Genomic DNA, 27,550 nt, shown 5'->3' with positions numbered 1-27,550 from the left:
AGCCTGGCTTGTCACTTCGCAGGCACATTGTGTCGTGTGTTACTAGGCTGGTGAGCCCAGGACCACTGTGGGGCTGTAAGAAGAGCACAGGAGTCACGGCTTCTCGTTCTCACTCTGCTTCCATTCCATCCTGGGCAAGTTGCTTTTCCTTGTCTAGGCCTTAGTTCATGCTCTTGGGTAATAGGGTGCTGGCTGGAACATCAGAGGTTAGATAGCTAAATAGGGGGAGAATGGAGTAGCCCCAAAGCAGCCCCATCCTGAGGCCATGACCCAGGGGAACAAGAGCAAGCGGGGGGGAGGGGGGCTGTGTGAGCCTAGACCAGAGTCTGCGAGGCCTGGCAGGGCCACGGCTGTCCTGACCCACCCTCACCCTTGGGCTCTCGGGTGTGTGGATTCTGAGCTCTGACGTGTTTGACCCTTCCATCCCAAACAGAAATTCCGATCAAGTTCATCTTGTTGATTTTTTTTCCAAGGGGCATAAAAATCAGCTCTCTGGATATCCATCTTTCTGCACAAGATGCGTACACAGAGCACGAACCAGGCATGGTTGTTTTAAGAACACCACTCTGCCATTTGACCAGAAGCTCCAGGGATGGTTTGTAAAAGGAGACTAAGGGCTGCACCAAATCCCTGGTTCTGACATTTTTAGGGTTGTGAAGCGTTTTAATTCTCCCATGAAAGGCCCAGGCAGGCCTTTCCCTGCCAAAAAATGCAGATTAAGATTTTTGCATCTACTTTCAGAGGGTTTAGACACCCCCCCCCCAACAATCCATCGACAGAACCGCAACTTAATCCCTGGACGGTGTCGTTGCTGGTGTCCTGAAGTGTGAAGCTGTGCACACTCTGCAGTCTAGAGAGCTTTATACAGGGAGATGAGGGAGAAAGGGCCCCTGCAGAGCCATTGGCCTCCCCTCCAGCTAGAGGCCCACCTGGCCCAGGCCCTGGCTGTGCATTCACGGTCTGCTCTGCTAAGAAGCCGCCTGGTATCAGAGCAAGTGAAAGGAATCTGCAGGAAAGGAACCCGTGAACCCAACACCAAAGTGGAGGCTGGGCTGCTGCCTTGCTGCATTCCAGCTGCACTAGTCCCCCTGCCATCTCTGCTGGTCAGTGAAGCACTTGGATTGGAGGAAGTGAGGTGGACCAAGGATTAGTTCAGGTTGAGCAAAGATGACACAGGCAAACTGCAGGGTCCATACCAGCCCCCACCCCTGAGGCATCCTGCTGACAAGTACCCTTCCCTACGGGGGGGGGGGGGGGGGGGGGGGGGCGGCGGCTGTGTGCCATCCCCACCTCTGTGCCGGCCCTACCTCCAGAGAGTCAGACTTGGAGAGGCCTGCAGGGGCTAGAGTGGTCTTCCGCGGCTCTACTTGAGGGCAGAGGACAGGAGGGCAGTGTAGTGGGGCTCTCGCCGGCCCACTCCCCTCCCCAGCTCAGGATACCTGGAGGCCCTTTTGTGAATGGAGCAACAGAGCCAGCTTCCCCAGAAACAAATGTAGGAAAAACCCAATGGATGCTTCACACTAGTCAATCTTAACAAAAGCCAGGGTCACCTCGCCCACTGGCAAGAGTATTCAAGAGTCTCTGGACCTACAAGTGCAGGTGGATATCACATGAACTCGGGGAGTTTAGCAAGGGCAGAGCAACCTCTCCTGGAGCCCATGACCAGTGCCTTCCCCCGGTTAGAGTGCCTGGCTCTAACAGGGCCCCAGGAAGGCACAAGGCTTGTCTTAGAGGAAAACACGTGGCACCCTTAACCCAGAACGATTATTTTATTCAATAACTGCTGATGAGTGAATTTCCTCCTTCCCTCTACCAGGCTAGAAAAACATCTCTGATGGGAACTGCACAGCCTCCATGGGGGAAGCCCAGCTGGTAGGCAGTTAGGTCGGCAGCAATGGAGACATAGCCCAAGGCCCTGTTCTGTATCATAAACGGGGGAGGAGAGACTAGAGAGATGAGAGTGGGATAAACACAAGGCCAGAAACCCCACAGGGGCCCTGATGCTGGCCTGGTGGGTGGAGGAGAGGAAGGCAGTCCCAGCTGCGGCCTCAGGTATCTTGCTCTGGTTCATGCTGCCCCCTGTTGGCTGCTGCCACTGCTATTCTAACTACTATATGTCCCTGTCTGGTCCCTGTCTTAGGACCACCAGGGGCCTGAAAGCCCTACTTGGGAACGTCCTTCAATGTGGGGGCATGTGGAACATCCTGATGGGACTCTCCCACCTCACAATCTATTCACTCTCATCAAGATAACCTGGAGCCCAACTTGGTGAGCTATAGCCCAGCTAAGATGACAGCAAAGTTCTTGCTCTGGAGGCAGATCTGCAGAGAGTGGGTCAAGTCTAACTGCTCCCGATGTCTCATGAGGATGAGGATCCTTGGTTCCCCAAACCAGGCCCAGGAGCTTCCTACGTCCCTTCTGCTGAGGTGTGAAGGGGCTTGGCCCAGCCACGGTGTTCTTGACACATTTGCCATATGCCCTCTGAAACCCCTGTGGCCCAGCCCTTCAGTCTATCAGTCAGCCTTGGATGATCAGACCAGCCATGTGCCTTCAGATGAGGGTGGTGGCAGGTCACACACGCCTGTGAAGGTGAGATCCTTGGAGTGAGGGGCTGGTGCCTCACAGCACTTCTGTGCTCCCAGCAAGGTCTGTGCCTTCGATACTCCAGCCAAGTAGATCTCCAGGGTCTTGAGCAGCCGCCTTGGGCTCTTCTTGGCCAACACTTCCAAGTCTGGAAAAGAGAGCATTGGGAACACAGTCCAGGACCTAGCAGCTCTAAGGAGTACCCCCAGCCCAGATCCTATGAAGAAAAGGTGAAGGAGACTTCCAAGATGGGGCACTTATCACAGAAGGAGATCAAGGAACCAGAGAGACCACAGGGAACACACACACTACCTTGTCGAGGGCAACTGCGACTTTGAATAGTCTACTGTCCGACCCAGCTTTTGATTCAGAAAATATGATCACCGTAGGTTTAAGTGCAGAAAGCGGGGAGAGGGTGGCAGAGAAAGAACTAGCTCCAGAGGGTGGGCTGGAAGGGAACCGCAGCCAAAACCAGTGTAGCCACCACTCTGAGGTCGCTGGGCCTGCAGACACCAGGAGTTCTGGAGCTAGGCCTCCCGGGAGAAAGAGCATACCTTTGAGGACAAAGCCTGAATCTAAGATGGTCTTCTGCTGCGTCCTCCAGACATGAGCGAGGTGGAGGAAAGTGGCGGCATAGAAGCTGTTCACCACTGGGATCACCTTCTGCTGCCGATTGCACTCCCTGCAGGATAAGGGAGGTGATCAGCTCAGCAGTGGACAAAGGCTGACATTGGACACCCTCCCCAACTATTCCCCCAGGGGAGCCATTCCCCAGGCAGCCTTTACATCTGAGGTCAGGGCTGGGGAGGAGGGATGGGCTAGGATGCACCACTCGTACTGGTGGTGCATGGGGACTTTGCCTAGTGCCCACAGAAGCCTGCAGGTGGGGAAGAAAGCTGGGGAGAATGAGACACGCAGGGAGGGAACCAGGCTCTGCTGGGTCCCTCTATTCAGCTGGTGGGGGGCAGGAGGTAGTGGTGGGGGAGTAAGTGTGGGGACTCACCTGGAGAGACACTCCTCTCTTAAGGCCTGGATTGCAATGCGGGTGATATTCACGGACATCAAACAGAAGGGGAATTGCTGGAATGGAAGTGGTACCAGGTCAGTGGCAACCTACGTCTTGCCCTCTGTGTTTCCCGACTTCCACAGCCTAGCCTGGCCTGCAGGCGATAACAAGTCATAGCCCAGCAGTAGCAATATTATGGATGCTTATACTTGATTTTCACAGGGATCTTCTTCCCATCTTACAGATGAGGACACTGAGGCTTGGTGACCTTAAATATCTTTCCTGCCCTAGCTGGTTTGGCTCAGTGATTAGAGCGTTGGCCCGTGGACTGAAGGGTCCCGGGTTCAATTCCGTCCAAGGGCATGTACCTCGGCTGCAGCCTCAATCCCGGGCCCTGGTTGGTGCGCAAGCATGAAGCAACCAATTAATGTCTCTCACATCGATGTTTTTCTCTTTCTCTCCCTCCCACTCTCTCTGGAAAAGCAATGGAAAAAATATCCTCGGGTAAGGATTAAAAAAAAAAATCCTTCCTATGGCAGTGCAACCAGGATTCCAACTAGGTTAATTCACTCCAAAGCTGGTTTGCATAACCCCTGGGAGAGCTCTCCTGCCTCTTCAACATCCCGACCCATTAGCTCTCCTTGGCCTCCCCCAGAGCTACCTATGTGCCACCCATGGACCACAACGAATGCCCCCTGGGGTTAGGATAAACACAAGAGAGTGAGGCCCAGGTATCTAACTAACTATATAGGTTCTTCAAATCTCTTCCTCCCTTCTCTAGGCTTCTGGTTATTTGACTGTTCATAAGTACTTCATCCCAAATCAGCCAGAGAAGGTGCCAGTAATTGGAAAGTTAGCCTTGACTTGCTGGCCAGCCCATCTCTCAGTAACAGAGAGGCTGAGAACCAGCTGTGCAGGCCAAACTACTGAGAGGGGAAAGCATGAAGTCCAGCCGGGCACTTCACCAGGATGAGCCCCAGACTCCCTTGCAGGGTCCACCTCAATGCTTTATTTTTAGAGGACCAAATTCCTTCCTATTTAATAACAACAACGCACACAAAAGTAAGCAAAGGAAAGCTTTTTGCAGGGAATTCGCAGATATTACATGTTTGCACTGTTACACACTCACAAGGGCATCCACTGAGAGTGACCCACAGGTCAGTGCACTCCGTAGCGTAGAACAGGAGTCGGTCTCTTCATCCCATCTACTTCCCCCAGGAAGAAAACTCATTACGTTATGATGTACTGTGCTGCTGAGTATGATAGCAACTAGCCACATGTACCTATTTAAATTAATTGAAAATTAAATAAAATTTTAGCCCGGCCGGGCATGGCTCAGCAGTTGAGCGTCGACCTAGGATCCAGGTGATCGGGGTTCGATTCCCGCTCAGGGCACATGCCCGGGTTGTGGGCTTGATCAATGACTCTCTCATCATTGATGTTTCTATCTCTCTCTCTCCCTCTCCTTTCCTCTCTCTGAAATCAAAGATATATTTAAATAAATAAATAAATAAATAAAATTTTAAAAGCAACTCTTAGTCATCCTAGCAGTATTTCAAGTGCTCAGTAGCTACTTGTGCTTTGCTGCTGTATTGGACAGTGCAGATCTTGAGTATTTCCATCACTGCAGAAGGTTTTGACAGCACAGACCGAACTATAGAGGAACCTTCTGGTTCCACAAAGATTTTTCTCAGGGTCTTCCATGTCACCTGGATTCCAGATCTTGGCCTGGCCACCTGCTAGCTGTATGTCCTCAGGAAGGCAACCCAAATTCTATGAGACTCAGCTTTCCTATTTCTCAAAATCAAAAAGGAAATACACTTTGCATTAATACAGTGGGCCTGAGGCTGCTGTCCTTAGAAAGGCCTATGTACAAGGTTAGCCCTTGGCTGGCATCTGGGAACTTGGATTTCAAGAGACTCTCACCATTCCCTCAGGATGACTCACTGTGCTTAAACTCTTTGTGCAAATAATATAGTTTATGTTAAACACCTGCTTTCCCTCTGTGATTCTGCAATTCTGGTATATGCTAGACAGATGGGGCCTGAATGACCAGCCCTCAATAAAAACCTTAGGTACTGAATTTCTAATGAGCTCCCCTGGTTGGCACCATTTCATCTGTTGCACAATTTGATGCTGGAGGAATTAAGTGTGTCTTGTGTGATTCCACTGGGAGAGGACTCTTGGAAGCTCGCACCTGGTTTCCTATGGACTTTGTTCCCTGCACTTGTTCCTATTGCTGATTTTGCTTTGGCTGTACTAAATCTAACTGTGAGTACGACTCACTGCCAAGTCCTGTGAGTCCTCCCAGTGAATCAGAACCTGGGGGCTCCTGGGGACCCTGATACAAGTGCCATGCTGGATGGAGTCAAGGTGATAATCATTACAAAAATTCTACAAGATAGGTTTTATTATCTATGGTTTACATTTTCTATTATCCCACAACCTATCTCACAGAGCTGTTCTAAGGAGTAATTTAGACCACATATGCAAAATACTAAGCACAGCACCAGCCTAAGTAGGTGCCCCTGACTAAATAGGAATGGCATGTTTTAAAAATTCTTGTGCTGCCCTGCTAGTGTGGCTCAGCGGTTGAGCATCAACCTATGATCCAGGAGATTGCAGTTCGATTCCCAGTCAGGGCACATGCCTGGGTTACAGCCTTGATGCCTGGGTTGCAGGCTCGATCCCCAATGAGGGGCATGCAAGAGGCAGCTCCATGACTCTCTCATCACTGATGTTTCTATCTCTCTCTCCACCTCCCTTCCTCTCTTTGAAATCAATAAAGATATATTTTTTTAAAAAAATTCTTAACGGTAATGGTTGAAAATTGCTGCCCTAGACTATTCTCAATATGGCAGCTCATAGGATCCATTTAAAAAATTTTAGCTGGATCATGTGTTCCAAGCTGCTGAAAACCCTCATTTTGCTCAGGGAAAAATCAAAAGTCCTTATCATACCTACCAAGCACTACATCATCTGGTCCCTGTTACCCTCCAACCTCCTTTCCTACTGCCTTCCCATTTTTCTTCTGCTCCAGCTGGCTTCCCTGCTATTCCTTCACATGCCAGACACACTGTCTCCTCAGGCCCTGTGCTGTAGCTGCTCCCTCTGTATGGAATACTCTTCCCCCAGAAACCAGCTTGGCTAACATCTTCACCTCTTCAAGGTTTGGTTTAAGTCTCGCCCTCTCATGAGAGCTAACCTTGACCACCCCATAAAATACAGTACCCCCCCACCCCACATTCTCCAAACCTCACCCCACCTGTGCTTTTTCCTTAGCACTCATCACCTTCTAACATATCCTATAATGTATTATGTGTTATGCTTACTGTCTTGTCTTCTCTGCTGAAAGTATCTTTGTCTTTTGCTCACTGATGTGTCTCAAGCATCAACAGCAATAACTAGCACAAGAGGTGCTGAATATTTAGTTAATGAATTCCAGGTCTCACAAATCTGGGAGATGCATGGCAAGAAACAGGTCAAATTCATTTTCTAAAATGGAGGGACTACCTACCACCTTTTACTAACTGGGAAAACCATCAAACCCAAGCCCAGAGAGCAGGCCTGGACAGAGACTGAGGGCTACAGAAGCCACTTCTGGCCTGTCAGTAACTCCACGTGTCACCTGACCCTTGGAGGCAAACATTCTTCTATGGGGCACACAAAGGTGGACTCTCCTCCTTCAGGCTCAGGTATTTCCTCAGAGAGGGTGGCGAGTAGAAACACTAACATCACAATTGTGCCCAGTGCTTTTGTACATCATCTCCTTTAATTTTCCCAACCATCCAGCTGAGGTTTCCATGATTTCCATTCAAAAGATGAGGCAACCGAGGCTCTGGGGAATTGAGGCAATGCTTGAAACAAATGCTAATGAGTTATAGAGCTCAGATTCCAGCACTGACAGGGGAGACCATTCTTGGTTTGCCTCAGCCCTCCTAGAGCTCTCAGCAATTAGAGATATTTACCCATGAAGCCCGCTGGCTTCTCAAAGAGCCCTGTGCCCAGGTCCTAGCTCCACAGCCCTCTCTGCTGGCTTTCTGCCAAAGCCCCACCTGGATATGGTGATGAGACAGGCGGAAAATCTCCTGGGCCATCAGCAAGGTCTTTGAGTCCATCACCAGGTACAGCAGATGCAGTAGGGCAAGGAAGCCCGCTCCTCTCAGGTCTGTGGCTGGATTTGCTCCTATAACAGAAACCATAAGGAAATTGAGGGTGATGGGGAACAATAATGAAATTCCTCCTCCTGTGAGCTTCAATGACTTAGTTATTGGCCAAGTGGAGAACCTAGGCTTCCTCTGACTGTAACAAGATGCCCCTTAGCAGGGCAGTCAGAAAAGTGAGGCTTTATTCTTTCCCGGTGCTAAGTAGCCCTCCATCCACTCTGGGAGAGTCAGTGGAAGTGAAATGGATGTCAGTGGAGGCTACATGGGAACAGTAATGAGACACCCCTGCCCTTCCCAGCCAGTGGTATTAGTGGAGGCCAAGTGGGGTAACTGGGTTTCCTACCTGGCAGTAATGAGGTGACACCCCTTCCCCCCTGGCTCAGTATCAGCGGAGGCCTGCTAAAATAGAAGACTTAAAGAAGATCCAGAGTCTTACTACACAATACCCAAAATGTCCAGGACACAATTAAAAAATCACTTGTTAAAGAACTAGAAAAATCTCAATTTGGGTGAGAAAAGACAATCAGTAGATAGCAACACTGAGATAACAGAGAGGTTGGAATTATCTGATGATTTTAAAGCAGGTGCTGTAGGCAGAATAATGGCCCCTCCAAAGATGCCGGTCCTCATCCCCAGAACCTATGTATCTGTAATGTTGCAGGCCAAGGGGCAATTAAGAAGCAGGTAGAATTAAAGTTGCTAATTAGTAGATAAGAAGATTACCCTGGATTATCTGGTGGGCCCAATGTAAAAAGTGAAAGAGGGAGGCAGAAAAAGAGATATGAGAACAGAATCAGGCTCAGAGAGATGCTATGAAGGAGGAATGCAGGCAACCTCTAGAAAAAAGAAAGGAAAACAGATTCTCTCCTGAAGTCCCCCAAAAGAATGCAGCTCTGCTGCCACCTTCATCTTACCCCAGTGAGACCTGGTTCAGACTTCTGAACTACAGGACTAACCAATTTGTATTGTTATAGCTACTAAACTTGCAGTAATTTGTTGCAGCAACAATAGAAAACTACCATTGCAGCTATCATAAAAACGCCTTTAGTAAGAAATTACTAACACACTTAGAAAAGAAATGAAAAACTGAAAGTCTCAGTAAAGAAGTATCAGATATAAAGAACCAAACAGAAACTTTAGAACTAAAAACATAACTAAAATTAAAAACTCACTGGATGGGATCAACAGCAGAACAGAGATAACTGGAAAGAATCGGTGACCTTGAAGATGGAACCATTTAAATTAACTAATCTGAACAACAGAGAGGAAAAAACAAAACAAAATGAACAGTACCTCAGAGATCTATGAGCTATGGACAGAGCCTGTGGGACCTGTGGAACAATAACAAAAACGAAGCATTTGTGTCATCAGAGTCCCACAAGAGAGGAGAAAGTGTGGTGCTGAAAAAGTACTCAAAGTAATAATGGATGATAATTTATCAAATTTGGCAAAAGACATAAACCTACAGATCTAAGAAACTAAGCAATCCCTAAATGGAATAAACTGAAAGATATCCACACCAAGCAAGACACATCATCATCAAACTGCTGCAAACTAAACACCAAAAAAACAGAGAGAAAAACAACTTAACTATCAGGCAGAAATAATTCAAATGGCAGGAGCCCATGAAGGCCAAACGGAGATAGCACACTTTTCAAGTGCTGAAAAAGAACTGTCAATCTGGAAGTCTATATCCAGAGAAAATACCCTTTATGAGTAGAGGAAAAATCAAGTCATTCTCAGATGAAGGAAAACTAAGAGAATCTATCCCCAGGAGACCTACGTAAGAAAATGGCTAAAGAATGTTTTGAACAGAAAGGAAATGATAAAAGAAGGTATCCTGGAATATCAGAAAGGAAGAACGAACAGTGGAAAGAGTAAATATATGCGTAAATACAACGGACTTTGCTCCTCCTCTTGAGATTTTTAAGTTGTTTAATGGCTGACACAAAAATCAAACACTCATGTGATTTTCGACATATACGAGGAAATATTTAAGACAATTACATATGAGGGAGGAAAAAGGGACTTAAGCATTATTATCAGTGCCAACAGACTGTCAATTAATTATGGGCATATAAAGTTTCCTTTAAAATTAAGATATTTTCCTATTCTATGCAAGTATAATTTTGCATGATTTTGAAAAAAGGTAGCACAATCCAAAAGCAGGTGAAATCATTTTGTTTCACTCAAAAATAAAATAAAATCAATATTCATCAATATTAATGGAAAAGAGGAAAAAGAAAAAACCAGATTTCAAATCATATCACTCAATGGCTTCCACCTCACTTAGAGTATTTTACAATGGTCTGCAAGACCACAAGTGAACCTTTCTATTGCCCTCTTCTCCACTTCAGCCACACTATTTCTCTAACAGAGTCATGCTTGTCAGGGCTTTTGCATTTGCTCTACCCTCTTCCTGGAATGCTTTCCCAGACATCCTGTCTCATGGTGATGGCATGACAGGGAGACCCTGGGATCTCACTCTAGTCCTGGAATCAGGGGTCCAGAAAAAGAAGATGAACCGTTCCTCTCTTACCCTGAAAGCCCAGATCTTCCCAGTGATCTCCTTGGAGGGCACAGTCAAATTTGGAGCCAGTCAGCTTCTTATAGATGGTCTGGAGGACTCGGCCATGCACTGGGTCTTGGCTATCCAGGCCACCTGCTCCAAAACACACCCATGCTCTCTGTTGGACTGCCCTTCAGGAGAGGACTTGAGTGCTTCTCAAGGTAGATCTAGACTGTACTCAAGACACCCTGTTCTCCCAGACTTTTACCCCTCAGTTCCTGCTCCCCACGCCAGCATAGAAAATGCAAGACCCTTGGGTGAGGCTTAGTAACAGGGTAGGCAAACAGTGCACTCTGCCTGACCTCATATGCAGCACCTGCTCTGTTGCAGCACCAGTGCACTCACACTGAGCAATAGTGAGGACCAAGTCCCTTTCTTCACGGAGACCCTGGTGGAGCTTTGGAGGACCGAAGAGGCAGTGCCGGAGGGCAGCAAGCCCAGTCCTTCGAATTGTTGGCTGGATTCTTTTCTGGGGAGAAAGTTGCAGGTAATGGGTAATGTGTAGGGTTCACCTGCTTTAATGAACTTGTCATTGGGCTGAGTACAGAGACCATTCTTGCACAAAGAAGTAGATCCCCTAATTAAGTGGCTGGTCTCCAGGCCAGGGAAAGAGGGAAGAAACTATGAAGCATCTCTGGAATCTCTGGAGACAGGCTCTCCCAGCTCCCAGGTTCTTTGTAAACAGAGAGAGATGTCCCCAAGCATAGGCATTATCTGTCAGTTGTCTACATTTGGTCCTTTGGGCTCTTCCAGAACTAGCTATTCCATTGACTGGCTGTGGGGAATCCCCCATGTGGTCCCACAACCACCAGACTAGGTTTTTCAGCAGGGCTGCTTCTGCGTAGCCTTTGTATGTTTGTCTCTGTCTCTTTTCACAAAGGACATAATTTATAAAGTCTAACAGCATTCTCAAATTCCAGGATGAGAGAGCCAGTGGGGATGGGAGTTTAGTGGAGACTTTTTATGGAGCTAGATACCTCTGAGCGGAGCTAAAGTCTCTGCCACTACCACAACCAGCACTTCCTAAATCAGGTCATGCGGACTTATTGCTAAGGGCCACTGCCACCTGCCTTAAAACAAACTTGGGTAACTTCTAGCAACCTGATTCCTGTCTTTTCAGCCTCTCTCTTGAGCCAGATTAAGGTAGAAGATCTGCAATCACATTCCTCTAAACTCTACTGGTTACTCAAGATGTTCCAGAAAGCTTGCCAGCTTTTATTCTCAATATTCTTTCTTTTCCCAATCTTACATATTTTTTACATTCCTAGGGAGTTCCTGATACCTTGAGAAAATGGAAGATTTTCCTACATTAGCCATGAATTAATTACTCAGCTCTCTGGGCAAGCTGTCTTGCTTCCCCAAGGAACTACCTAGCATTTGATTCCAGACCTCCCCATCCCTAAGAGGGAAGAACAGGGAGCAGCTATGGGGACCTCTGTATGACAGGGCCACGGGAGATCTGGGGCACAGTCCCAGAAAGGCCATTGGGGCTCTCCATGAAACACAGGTCTTTGGCCACCATGATCCTGTGCCCCACGACTTTTTTTAAGTGAGGTAGCACCCTCAACTGGAAGCTTCCATCTTACTTGCCCAGTGCCCTATCCTGGTGGGATAGAAACCTGGCTCCTGGGAAGAAGGTGCTTTGCTTGAGATACCAAACCTCTCTACTGTCATACCTTGAAGGAGGAGAGGTCTACAGTCTGGAAATGTTGCAGGGCCTCACTGAAGGAGATCAGCTGCCCAGGCTGGTCTGAGCTGGTCTGGTTCCCTGTGGCAAAAGAGGAAGACACCCCAGGATTTGTAACAGTAGTCACTGTGTCAGCAACCATTCACTGAGGCCTTCCAGTTGTCACCCCTAAGCCCAGAACTGGCTTCCAGCTATCAACATCAGACACCCAAAGCTATTACAACCAATCCTCTTTCAAGGGGCTGGCGTAATTTGCTGGGCCAACTCCCCTTTCGAATTGGGCTGTTCAGCAGCTTGAGCCGACGTATGCAGTGAGCATGGATAGGTCTGCCCCTCAGGGTTCCCTAAATTCCACTCATCTGTGAGGGGGCAAGTCACTGACTAGAGTAAGTACCCACATAAGCACATGCCACAGGTTTGCCTAGAGGTCTTTCCTAATTTCTACTTTGCCCCTTCTCACAATCTGTATATGGATGACCCCCTCTCCATTCTTTGTTCCAGTCCACAGGGAATTAACTTGTCATTTAACAATAACATCTCTCCAGGGCTCAAGCTAGATATGGGTCCTAGTTCTGCTTTCCTATAACTCTCAGAAAGGGATGTGAGAGTTTTTATCAAGCCCTCAGAGCCTTCCAGCAGATGGCTTCAGCCCTCAACTCCAGGGATTTCCTTGTAGAGTGAACAACCTGCTCAACCTTATGCAGGGCCCTGGCTCCTGCCTCCATCCTTATACCTAACCTCATCACCCTACAGAAGCTGACCCAGGCCAATGTCCTCCCTGTCATCTCTCAAGGTCGGGTAGATGGCAGCCCTTCCCCCATGGCATTTATTCCCATTTCCTCCAGAATGTCATCTTTGGATTTGGAAAGAGATTTTATTCAATGTCACACAGCTAAAATAAGAAGACTCAGGAAGTCTGTCTCCTAATCCCAGTCACAGAAACATGAGCCTCACATGTGGACAGTACCTTTACCAGTAGCAGATTGTATGGAGATAGTGCCATTCTTGCAGTTACCTGTCTCTGGCTGGATGCTGTTCACAGCTTCCCATTCTTCTTGGGCTCTGAGCACCTCTGGGCTCACAACTGCAACAGTGAGGAAAGGAGACCCTCTGAGATCTGGGTGGTCTGGGTTACTGTCAGCTCCCAGCCTTATCTGCCTGCCCTGGGTCTTGTTGCCCTCAGATACCCTCTTCACACGGCTGCCAGAGTGAGATTTTAGAAAGGGAGATCTGATGTCCTCTCGTGGCCCCCTTGGTCAAAACCCACCAGGGATTCTCCATAACTCTTAAGGTATAACCCAAGTGTTCACTACAGTATCTAAGTATCTTCACAATCTGGACCCTTTATACCTCTTTAGCTCTGCCCTAGGACATACAGAATAGCTAAAGTTTCTCTATACTTCCCACCTTCAGTGCCGTGGCACAGACTGCTCTCCCTCTGCTGACTGTCAGTACCCCAGGTGCTCTTGCCATCAGTTCCAACCCCTTCTGGTGTAGCTCCTTCTCATCCTGCAGTTAATTCTGATTTCACCCTCACCTGGATGCCTCATCGCAGTGTTGTGACTATCTTTCCCACTGCACTGAGCTACATGAGGGCAGGGCTCTCTAGAACCTAGCATAGTGCCTGACACATGATACTTGCTCAACAAACATTTGATGAGTGAATGAAAGCTCAACAAAAGGGGGGAAAAAGCAGAAGAAAAACAGCTCTCTATAGCCACTACATGGCCCTTTTCTCCAAACCACAGCTGTTGCTCTCTAGCCCAAATTGCCAGTGGTGTGTCCTGTCACTGGCTTTTCCCATTTGCTGTGGAGGACTTCAACAAATAGTGGAAAGGATGACTGGACTTCAGTTAAATACCAAAAATCATGATCCCTCCAGCCTCAGTGGTAAAGCAGTTTAGGACAGTTCCTCTCTGCCTCGAACTCTTGGCTGAGAACATCACATGACAATACACTGTTGTGAAAATATACTTGCTAATTAAATGAAATTCTATCAAAACCTCAAAACACTACTGGGTAATGAGGAAGAGAAAGCAGCTGGGAAGCAGTAGCTGCTAGTTCCTGAGAGCACACTCTATAGCAGGGGTGGGGAATGTCCGGCCCTCAGGTTGTATCATTTGGTCTGGCCCAGCCCAGGCAACTGCAGGTGGGGCTAAAAATTCAATAAATTCAATTAAATGTTTGACCAAATATAGCAGGCTAATTTTTAAGTTGATAATTTTGTATGGCCCATGAATGATGTTATAAATATCCAACTGGCCCTTGGCAGAAAAAAAGTTCCCCATCCCGGCTCTAGAGTTTACAGTTCATGAATGTTTCATCTCCACCACTTACTAGCTCTTTTCCTTTGGGGGAGTTACTTAACCATCTGTAATCAATCATGGGACTCCTGTGACGATGATGTAACTCTTCGAATTCTTTGGGGAGTATGTGGGCCAAAGGAAAACGCTCAATACATGTAGCTAGTGTTAAAGACAGAGTCATGGGCTTGGGTCTAGCAGGGCAATGAATAGTGGTGGCAGATGAGATGGGTTCAGAGTCCTAAATGTCTGGATCTCTGGGAAATTCAGTCTTGCCAGCCGCAAACTCTAGGTGGGGCAGCAGACACAGAACCTCAGGGCTTCCAAGATGGATAACTTCAACAGACTACAGAATACTTAACCATGAATGGTAAAAAACAAACAAAACACTTCCCTCATTTCCCTGCATGCTGGACCCTTGGGAGATAAAAAGGAGGGACAAAGTGGCTGAACAAAAAGAGAAGAGTGGAACAGCAGCAATGAATGCTTATTAAGACGCTAAAGAGGGGCTCCTCACCCTTCATTTCTCACTTACACCCAGGTTTACTGACTCTTCACACTTCAGATCCTCATTACAAGCAACCTGACTGATCTTTCACCCCACACAACTCACCAACAAATAACTCAATCAAAGACTGTGATCAAGGAGCAGAAATGTCACCAGCAAGGGTGTAGAAATTTGCTGTGACAGCAGATTAGTCAACCGAAAGTACAGGTCTCACCCTGGCCAGGTAGTTCAGTTGGTTAGAGTGTCATCCCAATACTCCAAAATTGAAGGTTCAATCCCCAGTCAGGGCACATACAAGAATCAACCAATGAATGCAATGGAACAACAAATTGATGTTTCTCTCTCTCTCAAAAAAATCAATCAATCAATCAATAAAAAGAAAGTACAGGTCCCAACTAGCAACTGCAATCTGGGGCCTATAAACTGGAGACAAAGAGCACAAACTGTGGAAGAGTGTCTTTCCTTTCCTTTTGGAATCAGGTAGACTCCTTCCCCATCTGAAGATGATACTTACATGAATACTAATTTCCACCAACAGAAGATTATAGAGGCAAAACAGAAGTTTTCAGGATAATAAACACATTAGTATGGTTTTCTGTCTTTTTTCCTTTTTTCAACTGCCTCTTTCTTTAGGCTCTCTTCCACTTATTCACCTAGTAAACATCACTGCTGATTTAGTCAGCCTACTGCTTTAAATTAGCTGAGAGCAATCTCAAAATAAATTGTAATTGTTTAATACAATTAAAAATATCGGGCACATAATGCCAGTGGTACTGAAATATAAAATATTTTTTTAATTTAAGGTAACAAAATGCTATTAAAAGACATTTCATCGACTTCCAAATAATTTCTCTACCTTGGAATATTTTTAATAAGCCCCCTATTTTTGGAGATTAAAATTTCAGTTTGCAGAATGTAAAGATAACAATACATATCAACAAGTTCTCTTCGTGATTTACATTCTGCATGCTAAGCCCTTGACATTATCTCATTTAATCCTTTTAAAATCCCCATCATACCTGTTCTGGTACAATCCATTCTACAGATGAGAAGTGAGGGTTAGAAAGATTAACTAACTAGCTGCAAGGTGAGAGCCAGTACCTAAATCAAAGCTGTATGACTCCAGAACTGGTGTTTCTGAATTGGTGAGGGTGTCTTTCTGTGGAATGAGCTTTAAATATACAGGGTGGGGCAAAAGTAGGTTTACAGTTAAGAGTACTCGAAACACAGAGTTTATTCTTATATTACTATTTATTGTATTATTTTTCCACACAAACAACTGTAAACCTACTTTTGTCCCATCCTGTAATATAGGAAAGAACCATGTAAAGCAGATAAAATAGGATGCTTTTTCAAAGCCTTTTTGCATATACTGTCTTATTTCATTATCATTGTTATCTTTTTAAGGATAAAGGAAGTATTAATATTTCCATTGTAGACACAGAGATTATATGATTTGCCCAAAGGCACACAGTAAGTCACTAGCAGGGCTAGTGGAGCTAGATTAGAACTCAGATCTTGTGACTCCTCCAGGTTGATTCAAATTTTCCCTGAATAATGATAAATCTACAAAATTCTGTGGGACAAGTAGTGAGAAATTCAAATGATGAATATCAGGTCCACAGAGAGCTCTGACTTGGGCCCCACCCAGGCTCCAAGGGCCCTGAAGTGGACCTTACCGCCTGTTGCCCATCCATTAGCTTCTGTTGTCAGGGACCGGAGGATGCTGTGGTTCTTCAAATCTGAGATCTGCAGGGGCAGTGATCTTTAGTGTCAGGGTAGAATCAATGTCCCCCCAACCACACAAGCACATCCTACCCATTGTACTGAATGTCCTTCAAATTGGAGGCCAGAAGGATCTAGTCTACCCTGATGGGTAGATTAAAGCCATTCTTAAAGAGAGGCACCTGGAAAACTTCAGCTATGATGTAGAGGTTGGGTGATGTGGGGAAGTATATGCCTTCCATGAATAGTAAACTATCAAAAATTCACACAACTCAGCTGAGACTGTGGTGTGCCTTTGGTATTACAGTTGCACCTTATATTCTGCTTCACTATAGCAATTATTTTATTAGAGGTTGTTTTGCTTGTTTGTGCCCCACACCCCTTCTCCTGAGTGTGAGCTTCTGGAGGGCAGGATCTATGCCATCCTGTGTCATGGGTTCCTGGCACTACACAGCAGCATGCAACAAAAACTTGTATTGGCAGAGGTACTAAGGTGTGGGCAATATGTACATGAATTCCTCTGAAAGCCAGAAGAGCACTGTTGTCCTTGTCATATGGTGGAGAGTTCCCAGCAGACACACTATCAACCTGAAAGACAAACCAGAGTCAGGTTCCCAGGCACATGTCAGCCCCCAAAGATTACAGTTTAAATGTCACACCTTTTGCCAGTACCACACACACACACAAATGGATGAACTCCTAAGAAGTTAACTACAGGGAATACTACAAGGGAAAGCCCCTGTTTAATCTAGTTTTAAGAAAAACTGCAAAAAGATGAGTTAATGTTATCTCAAAAATCTTATACAGATTTCCTGGCTTTGTTAAAGGTCTCAGGGCTCTAAATAAGTGAAGTTCAGTGAGGCAGTTCCCTCACTTTTGGCCTTTTTGCTCAGCCAAACCTTTCCCCTATTAGAGCTTAAAAAAGCCACATGGCCAACTTTTTGCAACTCATATCACCAAAATAGGGCTAATTTACCTAATACGTTAAAAATTAGTCCTATAAACCAGTAAGGAAAAAAAACCCAACCCAGTAGAAAAACAGACATAGATATGGACAGTTTAACACAAAAGGAAACAAAAATAGTTCTTAAACATATGAAAAAATGCTCAACCTTACTCATGACAAGAGAAATGTCAAATAAAACTACTCTGAGATAATATTTTCACTTAGGATATTATCAAAGACCAAATACTGGAGAGTAAATTGTTACCACCTCTATAGCTTGACAATACCTGACAAAATCATACATGCTTTGTACATTCTGGGCCTGCAACTGCATTCTAGGATTCATCTAACAGATATACTCATTCATGTGCAAAATGAAATGCTTACAGTGTCATTCGTAGTAGTACTGTTTATAATAGCAAAAAGGTAAAAAACCCCATAAATGTCCACTAATGAACTAATTAAATAAATTAAAGCATATCCACTCAATGAGAGCCTATATAGACATAACAAAGAATAAGAAAGTGCTTTATGGACAATATGAAACAATCATCACAATATATTAAGTAAAAATGCAAAGGGCTGATTATATACACTATTTTACCATTTGTATTTTTAAAAAATACATAAACATAATTGCTTGTCTCTGCAGAGGCTATTTCCAGAATTACACCCAAGGAAGTACTAACTTTGCCTCCAACATAAAAACTAGGTGGCCAGGGGACAAGGGTAGAAGGCAATTTTTTCACAGCATATCCTCTGTACTTTTGAATTTTGAACTATGTGAATGTATTATGTTCTGTAAAATACATAAAATAAAAAATAATAATTAAAGAACAATAACTAATAAAGGAATCATTGCTTAAGCCAAGGCCCTGGAATCCCAGATTATCCCATTACTCTAATCCCTCCTACGAATTTTTGCTAACACTCCTTAAATTCAGTTTTGATTTTTTATGCCTGGAACACAAGAATGGACACCCTAAACACACCACAGCTGAGCCAACTCCTCCATACCGGCCTCATGATGCCTAAGCACTAGTGTTTCCCACTTCAATCCAATGAACACACTGTTGCAATTCTTTTCACTTCTATTCCTGGGGTCATGTCATTTTCCTCTAGAATACACACCCACCTCCAACTTCTCTGTGTCCTCTGTTCCCTTCAAAATTAGTTCCATCTCCTCAAGGTGGCCTACCTTACCAACCAGGGCTACAATGGTCTCTCACTTCTCTAAGTCTGAAAGCCCTTCTAAATGTACCACAAGTTTCTCTGCAGCAGCCTATCTCCCCAACCAGAACCTGCTGCTTTGAGCGTAGGGACCTTCTCTTACACAGTCAAACCTTGGTTCTCAAACGTCTCCCATCTTGAACAATTCCCTTCTCAACCTGACAACCCTTTCACGCTGATACCTGTATGATCAGCCACGCATCTCTCAGGCAACAAAGGAAAGAATGAGAAAGTATGAGTCAGTTTACCACTAAACTTCATGTTGTTAACATCTCAGGAAACTGTGCTGTGAATATTTTCATGTTTTTTTGCTTTTGTTGCTTATTATTAAATTCTCATTTTTTACTATACATTTCATGTCCTTTTTGTTTTTAAAGCATTTATTTATAGATTAAACAGTACATTAGACATATACTGTATATAAGAAAGGTTAAAATGGAATAATTTTGGGATCTGGGATGGACTGATTCAATTTACATTATTTCTAATGGGAAAAAATGATTCCATTTTCAAACAGCCTTCTGGAACGAATTAAGTTCGAGAACTGAGGTTCCACTGTACTTCTTTTCTATTTCCCATATTCATTCACATAGTACTAATTCACAAAGTATGTTATCAAAAATATTTGGTGATTCATCATACTGAACAACTCCCTGCAGGGATCTGTGTACTCAGGATTCATTTCATCCTTCCTTCTCCTCTCCAGTTCAGTCCCCTCCAGGATCCAAAGACTTTCCTTTCGAAATACAGTTCACCTGTCTTAGTACAGTGAAGAAATCTTCCTGGGCACCCAAAGCAAAGGCTTTGTCCTAGTTCCAGCCACTAAATCCCACAGGCTCCATTTAAGAATGCATTTCTGGTCAGGGCACATACAAGAATCAACCAATGTGTGCATAAAGGAGTGGAACAACAAACTAATGTCTCTTTCTCTCCCCCTCTCTCTCTAAAAAGAATATATTTCTGGTAAAAATCATGGGAAAGGTAAGGTTCACACAAAGACAGGTCACATTGAACCAACAGCCCTGAGGATAATCAGGCCCAAGCAGTGTGTGACAGAAAGGGCCAATAAGGTAATAATCCAAACTGATGAAATACTGTACAAATTTCTGGGAAGATTCCTCATTGAAATTCTCCTTCCACCTAAGCAAATTCAAATCCAAATCCCATAACCCACTTAGAAAATAAGCTCTCAGGAAAGGCATCGACCCAGAGGTGAAAAAAGCTTCTTCTAATAGAACAAAGAGAATGATAATGAGGGTTTTTCCTAAACATTTTTCTAAACATAAAGCTCCAAATTCTCTTGATATATGCTCTTATTACTATTAATGATGTATCCCAAACCAACACCTTTTTTCCCCAAACAGAAGTGCTTGCCCGGCCGGGCGTGGCTCAGCAGTTGAGCATCGACCTGGGATCCAGGTGATCAGGGTTCGATTCCCGGTCAGGGCACATGCCCGGGTTGCGGGTTTGATCAATGACTCTCTCATCATTGATGTTTCTGTCTCTCTCTCCCCCTCTCCTTTCCTCTCTCTGAAATCAATAAAGATATATTAAAAAAAAAAAAAAGAAGTGGTTGCTTACCTGTCCATCTCTTAATTCTTTCTCACTCTGGAAAGAGCAAGATTTTTCACTCATGACTCAAAATCATTTGTTCAAGTGAGCTATGTCCTTGGGCTCAGAAAGGAGTTTAATCTCAGTCTGAGATTAGATGCTATGGGCAGAGTCAGAGATCCAACTGCTCTACTTTTGCCTTCCTTTTTGGCAGTCATTCAGACTTAGAGCAAGAAAACAGTCCCAATGTGCCATCACCAGGGTGTAGGAGGTTTCTGTGAGCACTGAAAGAAGTCCCTGAGGTCTTGGTGCCTCCGCCCTTTAAAAAAAAAAAAAAAAATTAAAGAGAAAACTGGTTTCATCATTCAGTTATGCCTCTTGAGAAAAACTCTTAAAATCTTTAGGCAGCTGTAAATTTATTCTGAATAAATAAACTGCTTTAGCCAAATGCCTACCTCTTACTACCCATGCCACTGGATGGAAAGAAGGGGACCCTGCAGGAGTCTGAGGGCTGGATTCTTAGTATCCACAAGGTAGCAGCACCACTGTGAGTGGTGGGGTTCTGTTTCTGACAATGAAGTTAATGGGATCTGGGTGAGCTTATCAAAGGGATGAGGATAATGAGTGGCACCCTGAGGGGTGATCTTAGCTGAAGTGCTCAGGCTTGGGTCTGGGGGCTTATAATACTATGTCTGGTTCCTATGACGGTAGAAACTCAAAATGCAACACAATGCCTAGCCTTCTTCAGTTGTCACCAATATTGTACCTGTTGCAGCTGCTTAGCCCATTTGGCTTAGTCTTTCATTCCACATCCACCTTAGGAAGAGGGCTGGACAGGCCTATACTTCATCATGGGGGAACTGGACCCATGGATGTGTCACAACAAAAAGTCAGATCAGCCCTGGCTGGTATTCTCAGTGGTTAGAGCATCGTCCTGCACACCAAAGGGTCTTGAAATCAATTCCCGGTCAGGGAACATACCCAGGTTTTAGGTTCCATCCCTGTTCAGGACTTGTACAGGAGGCAAGTGATCGATCTCTCTCATAAATGAAAAAAGAAGCATATCCTCAGGTGAGGATTTTTAAAAAGCCAGATCAACCCTGGCCAGTGTGATTTAGTTGGCTGAATGTCATCCCATGCACCCAAAGGTTGCCAGTTTGATTCCCGGTCAAGGCACATGCCCGGGTTGCTGACTCGATCCTCAGTATGGGGCATGCAGGAAGCAGCTGATCTCATCTATGTTTGTATCCCTCTCCTTCCGCTTTCTCTCTAAAATCAATAAAAACATATTTAAAAAAAACAAAACTGCCTTTGATCTGGGCTTCATGTCATCCTCCCTCCATTATTTAAAAAAAAAAAAAGCCAGATCAGAATAGACAGATGGCCTACACACAACTGACAATCATACTTCACAGACTAGGGTGACTAAGGAAGGAGGGTGTCATCTCTATGAGCCCTCCACTGTGGTAATATTATCTGGACTCCCTAAGAACTGGCTGCCAGTCACAGACAGGAATCTTTGTTGGGGTAGGTCACACTGATTCCTCAAACCAAGAGCAGGAATACTTCCAGGTTCTTGGACTGGGCATCTGGCTCACTGTAATTTAAAAAGGAGGGCAGAGCCCCTTACTCATGGCACTTCAGGAACCAGCTCTCTCTCACTATGTCCTCTGGGGCCTCAGCATCTGTTTCCCTTTTCCCCCTCCTCCTCGACCTCCATGACAGCAAAACAGTCATACAGCGGCCAGCCTTGGGAAGGTGACAGGCAGGTATGGTGACAGCAATCTCAGGAAGGCCCTTCCGTTACTGCGCACGAAGTGAGTCACGCAGAGGAGAAGCAGGCGAAGCTTTACACACCTGCTAGCGCCTCCCTTGTGGCTGGAGCACCGCTGGGGGCTTCAATAGCGACAGTTACTGTCTGTACTAGAGAAAGAAAAGAGCAAACTGTCAAACAAGCGAGTACTCGAAGTTCTTATGTCACTCCCACCAATATTAGGCAAGTTCCTTAGAGCTGGACTGGAGGAAACGGCCTCCCAAAAAAGAGGGATGCTTTTTAAGTGATTTACGGTGCCTCCACTTTAGGGGTTCCATCACCGGTATGATTTTCTAACTGCTTGCTGGAGCTTAAACTCTCTGGATAGGTATTTAATTTAGAAACGGAGTTCATACCGCAAATCAAATGCGTATATAGGTAGGACAGTTCCCTGATCCTCTCTCATCAGGCTCGTCGCTGGCCGGCCCCGGTCCCCTCACGGCCCCCGGAGGGAGGTGCCACGGGGACCCGCCCCCGCCGCAGGCAACGCCATTCGCGGGGGGGGGGGGGGGGGGTTGGCGGGGGCGCGGCCAAAACTACTGGCCAAGTTTGGGGGCACGGGGCCAGGCGCTCGCCAGCTGCGATGCGCACATCTCAAGAGAGATCTCCATCTAGTAAGCCAGCCGGCCGGCCAGGCTGTGAGGAGTCCCGACGGACGTGTTCTGTCCGGTGAGGAAAATTGAGCAAAGCGACTTGCCTCAGGTCCTCGGCCGAGCGCGGACCGGAACCCACGTCTCCGGCCTCCCCGTCGGGGTTCTCTCTCAATCCTGAAACTCCCAGCCTTGCCTCGCCCCAGGACCATCATTTGCACCCCACATTCCCCCTCCTTAAGGGCCCCGGGGCTCGCCAGACGCGCCCCCAGAGCTCCCAGAGCTTTCCCACCGCGGTCCCGCCGCCGCCGGGCCCCCTGCGCGCATGCGCAGCGCCCTCCCGCGGCTGTTCGGGCGGAAGAGCGCACCGCGCAGCCCGACCGGGGCCGCCCGCTGCCGCCGCGGCCGTACGGAGAGCCGGCAGGGTCAATCTGCGCTGGAGTTGGGGCTTCTGGGCGGACAGGCCAGGGCTGCTCGTCGGGTAAAAGGGCAAAGGGGCAATGCTGCCCTGCCTCCCAGCTGGGCAGGACTAACCAACAGGGTGCAACCAAGGCCACAAATCTGGGCGCCATCGGCGCGAACCCAGTGGGCGGCCAGGCGCCATGTGGCTCACAGTGGTGCTGCTGCTGCTGCTGCTGCTGGCCGTCCTCAGCAAGGTGTACCTGGGGCTGTTCTCAGGCAGCTCCCCGAGTCCCTTTGCCGAGGACGCCAGACGGCCACCCGCGCCCCTGGTGACCGACAAGGAGGCCCGGAAGAAGGTTCTGAAACAAGGTCAGCGGCAGGGACCTTGGGCTCTGAGGCTGCGCTGGTTTGTGGTTTCTTTCTGGCAGGGCGAGGTGCTGTCGGACTGGGCCTCAGTTTCCCCGAATGTAAAATGCTGGGAGGGCTTGATGCACTTGGAGGCGCCCCGCTTTAGTGGCGGCCACCCACGAGAGCCTTTGCCTGGCCGGGCTGGAGAGTCGCGCCCCGTGGACGCGCGCAACGTCCTCTGCGCCAAGGTCTTTGAAGGTCAAGTCCAGGCCCTGTCTTTCTTTGTTTTTCCCCCAAGCCAAACTCTCCAACTTTATTAAAGATACAATCATGGTGTTTCAGACAGGACATGGGTAGATAGCCCTTACAGTATACAACAACTTTCAAACTCCCTTCTTCGATGGACTACCGAAACCAGAAAGCTGCTATGAAACCCAATGAAGTCTCTACCTGGTGCTCCGAACACGGAAAGTTCAGAGTGAGGATTGATTTTTCGCATTATGTTGTTTAATAACTTAACAAGCCGACCCTGACTTTCAGGAAATGGAAGGAAAATGGCAGAATTACCCATCTGTAGATCCCACAGTCTAAAAAACTGCTTTTTTGAGGGACGCCATCTCAGTGACACTGGAAGGTCCAGATTGCCCAACATACTGGTAACCAATTTTATTGGGTCAGGTCCCAACAGGTCTCTGGGCTTAAGGGAGTCAAGCCTATGCTTAAAGTAGATGGGGGGGGGAAATGACATAAAAACAATTTTTGTTTTCCCACACTACAAGGGGTTTATGCCAAGGTGGCTAATGTGTATCAACATCAAGGGATCCCTCCTCTCAGGAAGCAAGAGGAAGGCTCTCAAAACTAGAAGAGAAAGGTGCTTTTTCCCCACGTCAGTCCAACTTTGGAGACGTCGTATTAGTACTATATGTCCTTCACACCCAAAAAACAATGAAGTGTTCTGTGTGCTAACAACATCGCTTAAAAAAAAGGTAAAACAAAATTCTGCATTTTTGTAAAACTTGATAAAAAATAGTATTTCAGACTATAGAGTCAGCGGGAATACACAAAAATGCACACACTTCACTTGGCATCTCCAGCACCTTCAGCTTTCTCTGCCTGGTCTGTTTTGGCATCTCCATGTTCTGTAGGATTTTTCCCAACCTTGCCAGCATCAGCTTTTCCTCTTTTCCCTGTGGGTACCTTCTCTCCCTTCTTTGTTAGGCTTGGCCTCTGGCTTTGGAGGAGCAGGTTTAGCCGATAACCTTCTCTGTGGCTCGTCCTTCATCTGGGCTTCATCTCCTTTAGCATCCCCTTCAGCCTTCCTCTGGGCTTGATGGCGATGGTGGCGGGACTTACAGTCGTGGGGTCGTTCTCATCTCTTCACACTGCTCCAAAATCTGTCCTTTTATATGACAATGACTGTTGCCCAACTCAAGGGGTTTGCTGCTTGGGTGTTTCCACCCAGGTTGTCGCAAGGTAGTTTTATTTACTTTCAGCAAGTAAAGGAGAGGGAACTCCTAACCAACGCCAGGCCTCACCTCTTCTCTTTGGCTGTAGGTGCCCACAGTGGCAGAGTCACCTCCTACTGCAGTCCAGGTTCCTCTCAGCCCTCTAGCTTCTAGACTCCTAGAGAAGATGGGCTGAGAAGGCCTCCCCAAGGCTTGTCCCCCTGTTCCAGGCAGGTGGGACTGAGAGGCAGAGGACAGGTCCAGGATGCCTTGTTTAATAGTGTGACTAACATGCCACAATTCAGACCCAATCTGCTAAAAAGAGGTTGTGGGCGGTGTGGCCTCCCAGCACCTGTCTGCCTTCCAGCTCACACCTTAGCAGTGCAGTATTCTGTTCCTCAACTTCCATAACTGCCTCTGGCTGTGACAAATCACTGGGCTGCTCCACCTGGCTGCTTCCACAGCAGGGCAGGTGCCCGGGTCAGCCCATTCCACCACCAGTCAGCAGTCAGCCATAGGGGCCTGTGCCCAGGCTGAGTGGGGGCCACTCCTCAACGAGGGGACACAGCTTAGAAGCACCTAGTCCTGCCTGTGGATGCAGAGAGCAAGTTCTCTCACCTCAACCTGCTCCACGCCTAGCTACCCACAGCTTTGGAGGAGAGAGGGGGAGCTAATAGACTGTTGCTCAGAAAAGAAGCTGAGGTCTCAGGAGTTTTTTTGACTTGATTGGGCTCTGACAGGAGGGAATGCATGACGGCACCTCTGCCCAGAGTCAGTGATCTCAAAACCATCCTTGCAGATGAATGGATGGAGAATACTTTTTAAGACCACTCTAAAGTCATACTTAAAAAGCAGTTTGTTTCCCTGTGTCATTTCCAACCTCCACACCATGTGGATGGGGAGCCCAACCTTACTCTACCTCCTTCATTTTTCAAGTGCAGTGAAGGGGACTCAAACTACATTTTGTAAAATGTAGTTTTTCAACACTCCTAGGGTATTTGGCCTGTGTTACTACACCTTTGGTAAAATTTCTGAAATCACACCTGCCAAAAGAACATCTATTTATATCAATGAAACTCTTTGAAGAGACGAGGCATGTAATTTTTTTCCCTTTTCATTCAGAGGAAGAAAAGCAGTAGGAATTCAAAACAGCTCATTCAAACAGCTCATAGATAAAACCAGTAATTCTTTCCATATACCTCCAAGCAATATATCTTGAAACCATTAGCTAAGACTAGTTCTGAGTTCCACAGCCAAACCTCAGTGAAGGTGGTGCAGCCTGTCTGATGGGAACCTCATTGTTGTTGAAACTGCTGGGGTGCCATTCCCATTTTTCCTCATGAGTACCACCCTGGCTGCAGGTGCTCCAAAAAGTGCACTCCTTGGATGAAAGGAAGCAGGTTAGGGTTGCAGAGGAGAAGCTTATATGCGGTTAGTAAATGCTGAACCCTAGGAAGTAAAGAAGCTGACATTAGAAAACAGTGCCTCCTGAATCCACAATGGACTCCCAGCCTAAAGCAAGGCTGCCTTGGACAGGGCAGGCAGTTTCCTACAATTGACCCATTTGTTATATTAATTTGTATAAGCACTTAATTTCTTTTTTTAAGAAAAATATGTTTTTATTGATTTCAGAGAGAGGAAGAGGGAGAGAGAGATAGAAACATCAGTGATGAGAGAGTCATTGATCAGCTGCCTCCTGCACACCCCCTACTGGGGATCACACCTTCAACCAGGGCATGTGCCCTGACCGGGAATCGGACAATGATTTCCTGGTTCATAGGTCGATGCTCTACCGCTGAACCACACTGGTCGGGCAGCACTTAATTTCTTTAGGTAAATAAACAGAGCTCTTTTTATCCAGTTCTGGAGGATGCACCCCAAGGGCTGCATTCGGGATTGAATTTGAGTTTTCCATAGCTGCACATTTACATATAAGTCAAAGCAAATGCACAAAGAGTACCAGACAACCAGACCAGAGATCATTATACAGGGACGTCTTGGATTTTCCCGTAGGTGTTCCTCAGTCCTCCAGAGTTAGACCTAGATGGGGCCCTGAATCCAGCTTCCCGGAGGCAATTCCTGCCCAACCAATCAGAAACCAAGCACGCACCAGAACTGAGACTACCTTTCCGACAAGCCTATACCCAAAATGGAACAGAAACACTAATTAAAATAACCCCAGGGGCTATTTTAACCCCAGGGACTGACCCACCTCCCTTCCAGAGCGCTCAAGGAGACAGGGTCAGGTGGCCACTTCCCTTTGCTGTGGAGACAGGCCAGGCAGCTGTTCTGGTGGTCAGCACTGAGCAGGAGTCCCCTATAGAACAGATCCTCAGTTCAGTGGGGACACCGTCCAGCAGGCCCCAGATGAGCTGCCACTGCTGACTGCTTCACTAAGAGTGCACACCAAGCCAAAAGGGAGTCCCTTTAGGAGAGTTCCATCTGGAATCAAATTTGTCACCATACTCGAGGGGTTTGCTGCATACTCGAGGGGGGTGCTCGTTTCAAGAATGAGATGTGGTTGTCACAAGGTGTGTCTCCTTTAAACTATGTTGTGACAACCATGTCTCTGACTTGAATAGAGCACCCCAAGCAGCAAACCCCTTGAGTTACTAATAACATGGCTACGTTAACAAGAGCAAAGAGACCTTTCCCCTACTTAGCTCTAAGACCTTAAC

The 27,550-nt window shown here is 46.6% G+C and overlaps 2 protein-coding genes and 1 pseudogene across 5 annotated transcripts in view; 1 reads left to right on the top strand and 2 right to left on the bottom strand.

Annotated features, from left to right (window-relative positions):
* Positions 1-1,750: 1,750 nt before the first annotated feature.
* Positions 1,751-23,134, bottom strand: ELMOD3 (ELMO domain containing 3). 3 transcript variants are annotated; one of them, XM_081155978.1, is made up of 14 exons: positions 22,785-23,029; positions 22,132-22,197; positions 20,305-20,593; positions 17,058-17,135; positions 16,502-16,571; positions 13,027-13,095; positions 12,001-12,092; positions 10,670-10,793; positions 10,295-10,417; positions 8,099-8,167; positions 7,645-7,775; positions 3,587-3,663; positions 3,138-3,265; positions 1,751-2,731 (listed from the first exon to the last, which is right to left on the bottom strand). In XM_081155978.1, exons 3-14 carry the CDS (start codon positions 20,356-20,358, stop codon positions 2,532-2,534), a joined length of 1,215 nt encoding a protein of 404 aa, XP_081012104.1. In that variant the 5' UTR covers positions 20,359-20,593; positions 22,132-22,197; positions 22,785-23,029; the 3' UTR covers positions 1,751-2,531. The 3 variants fall into 3 exon arrangements, with proteins under 3 accessions (XP_081012104.1, XP_081012105.1, XP_081012106.1); XM_081155979.1 differs by lacking the exon at positions 8,099-8,167 and having other exon boundaries at positions 22,785-23,134; XM_081155980.1 differs by lacking the exon at positions 8,099-8,167 and having other exon boundaries at positions 22,132-22,188; positions 22,781-22,873.
* RETSAT (retinol saturase) overlaps positions 23,106-27,550 on the top strand; it is a 16,380-nt gene continuing 11,935 nt past the window's right edge. The window contains exon 1 of the mRNA XM_081155977.1: positions 23,106-23,448. Coding sequence (XP_081012103.1) covers positions 23,280-23,448 — 169 coding nt within the window. The 5' untranslated portion in view covers positions 23,106-23,279. The remainder of the gene's footprint in view (positions 23,449-27,550) is intronic.
* LOC308565987 (non-histone chromosomal protein HMG-17 pseudogene) overlaps positions 24,505-27,550 on the bottom strand; it is a 3,068-nt pseudogene continuing 22 nt past the window's right edge. Inside the window, exon 2 of the transcript in view lies at positions 24,505-24,753. The product of the transcript in view is annotated as a non-histone chromosomal protein HMG-17 pseudogene (transcript). The remainder of the gene's footprint in view (positions 24,754-27,550) is intronic.

This window comes from Miniopterus schreibersii (genome assembly GCF_964146895.1).
Source record: "Miniopterus schreibersii genome assembly, chromosome: 13".
In the NCBI taxonomy this organism is placed as follows: domain Eukaryota; kingdom Metazoa; phylum Chordata; class Mammalia; order Chiroptera; family Miniopteridae; genus Miniopterus; species Miniopterus schreibersii.
This window is presented reverse-complemented; position numbering and strand designations above follow the sequence as displayed.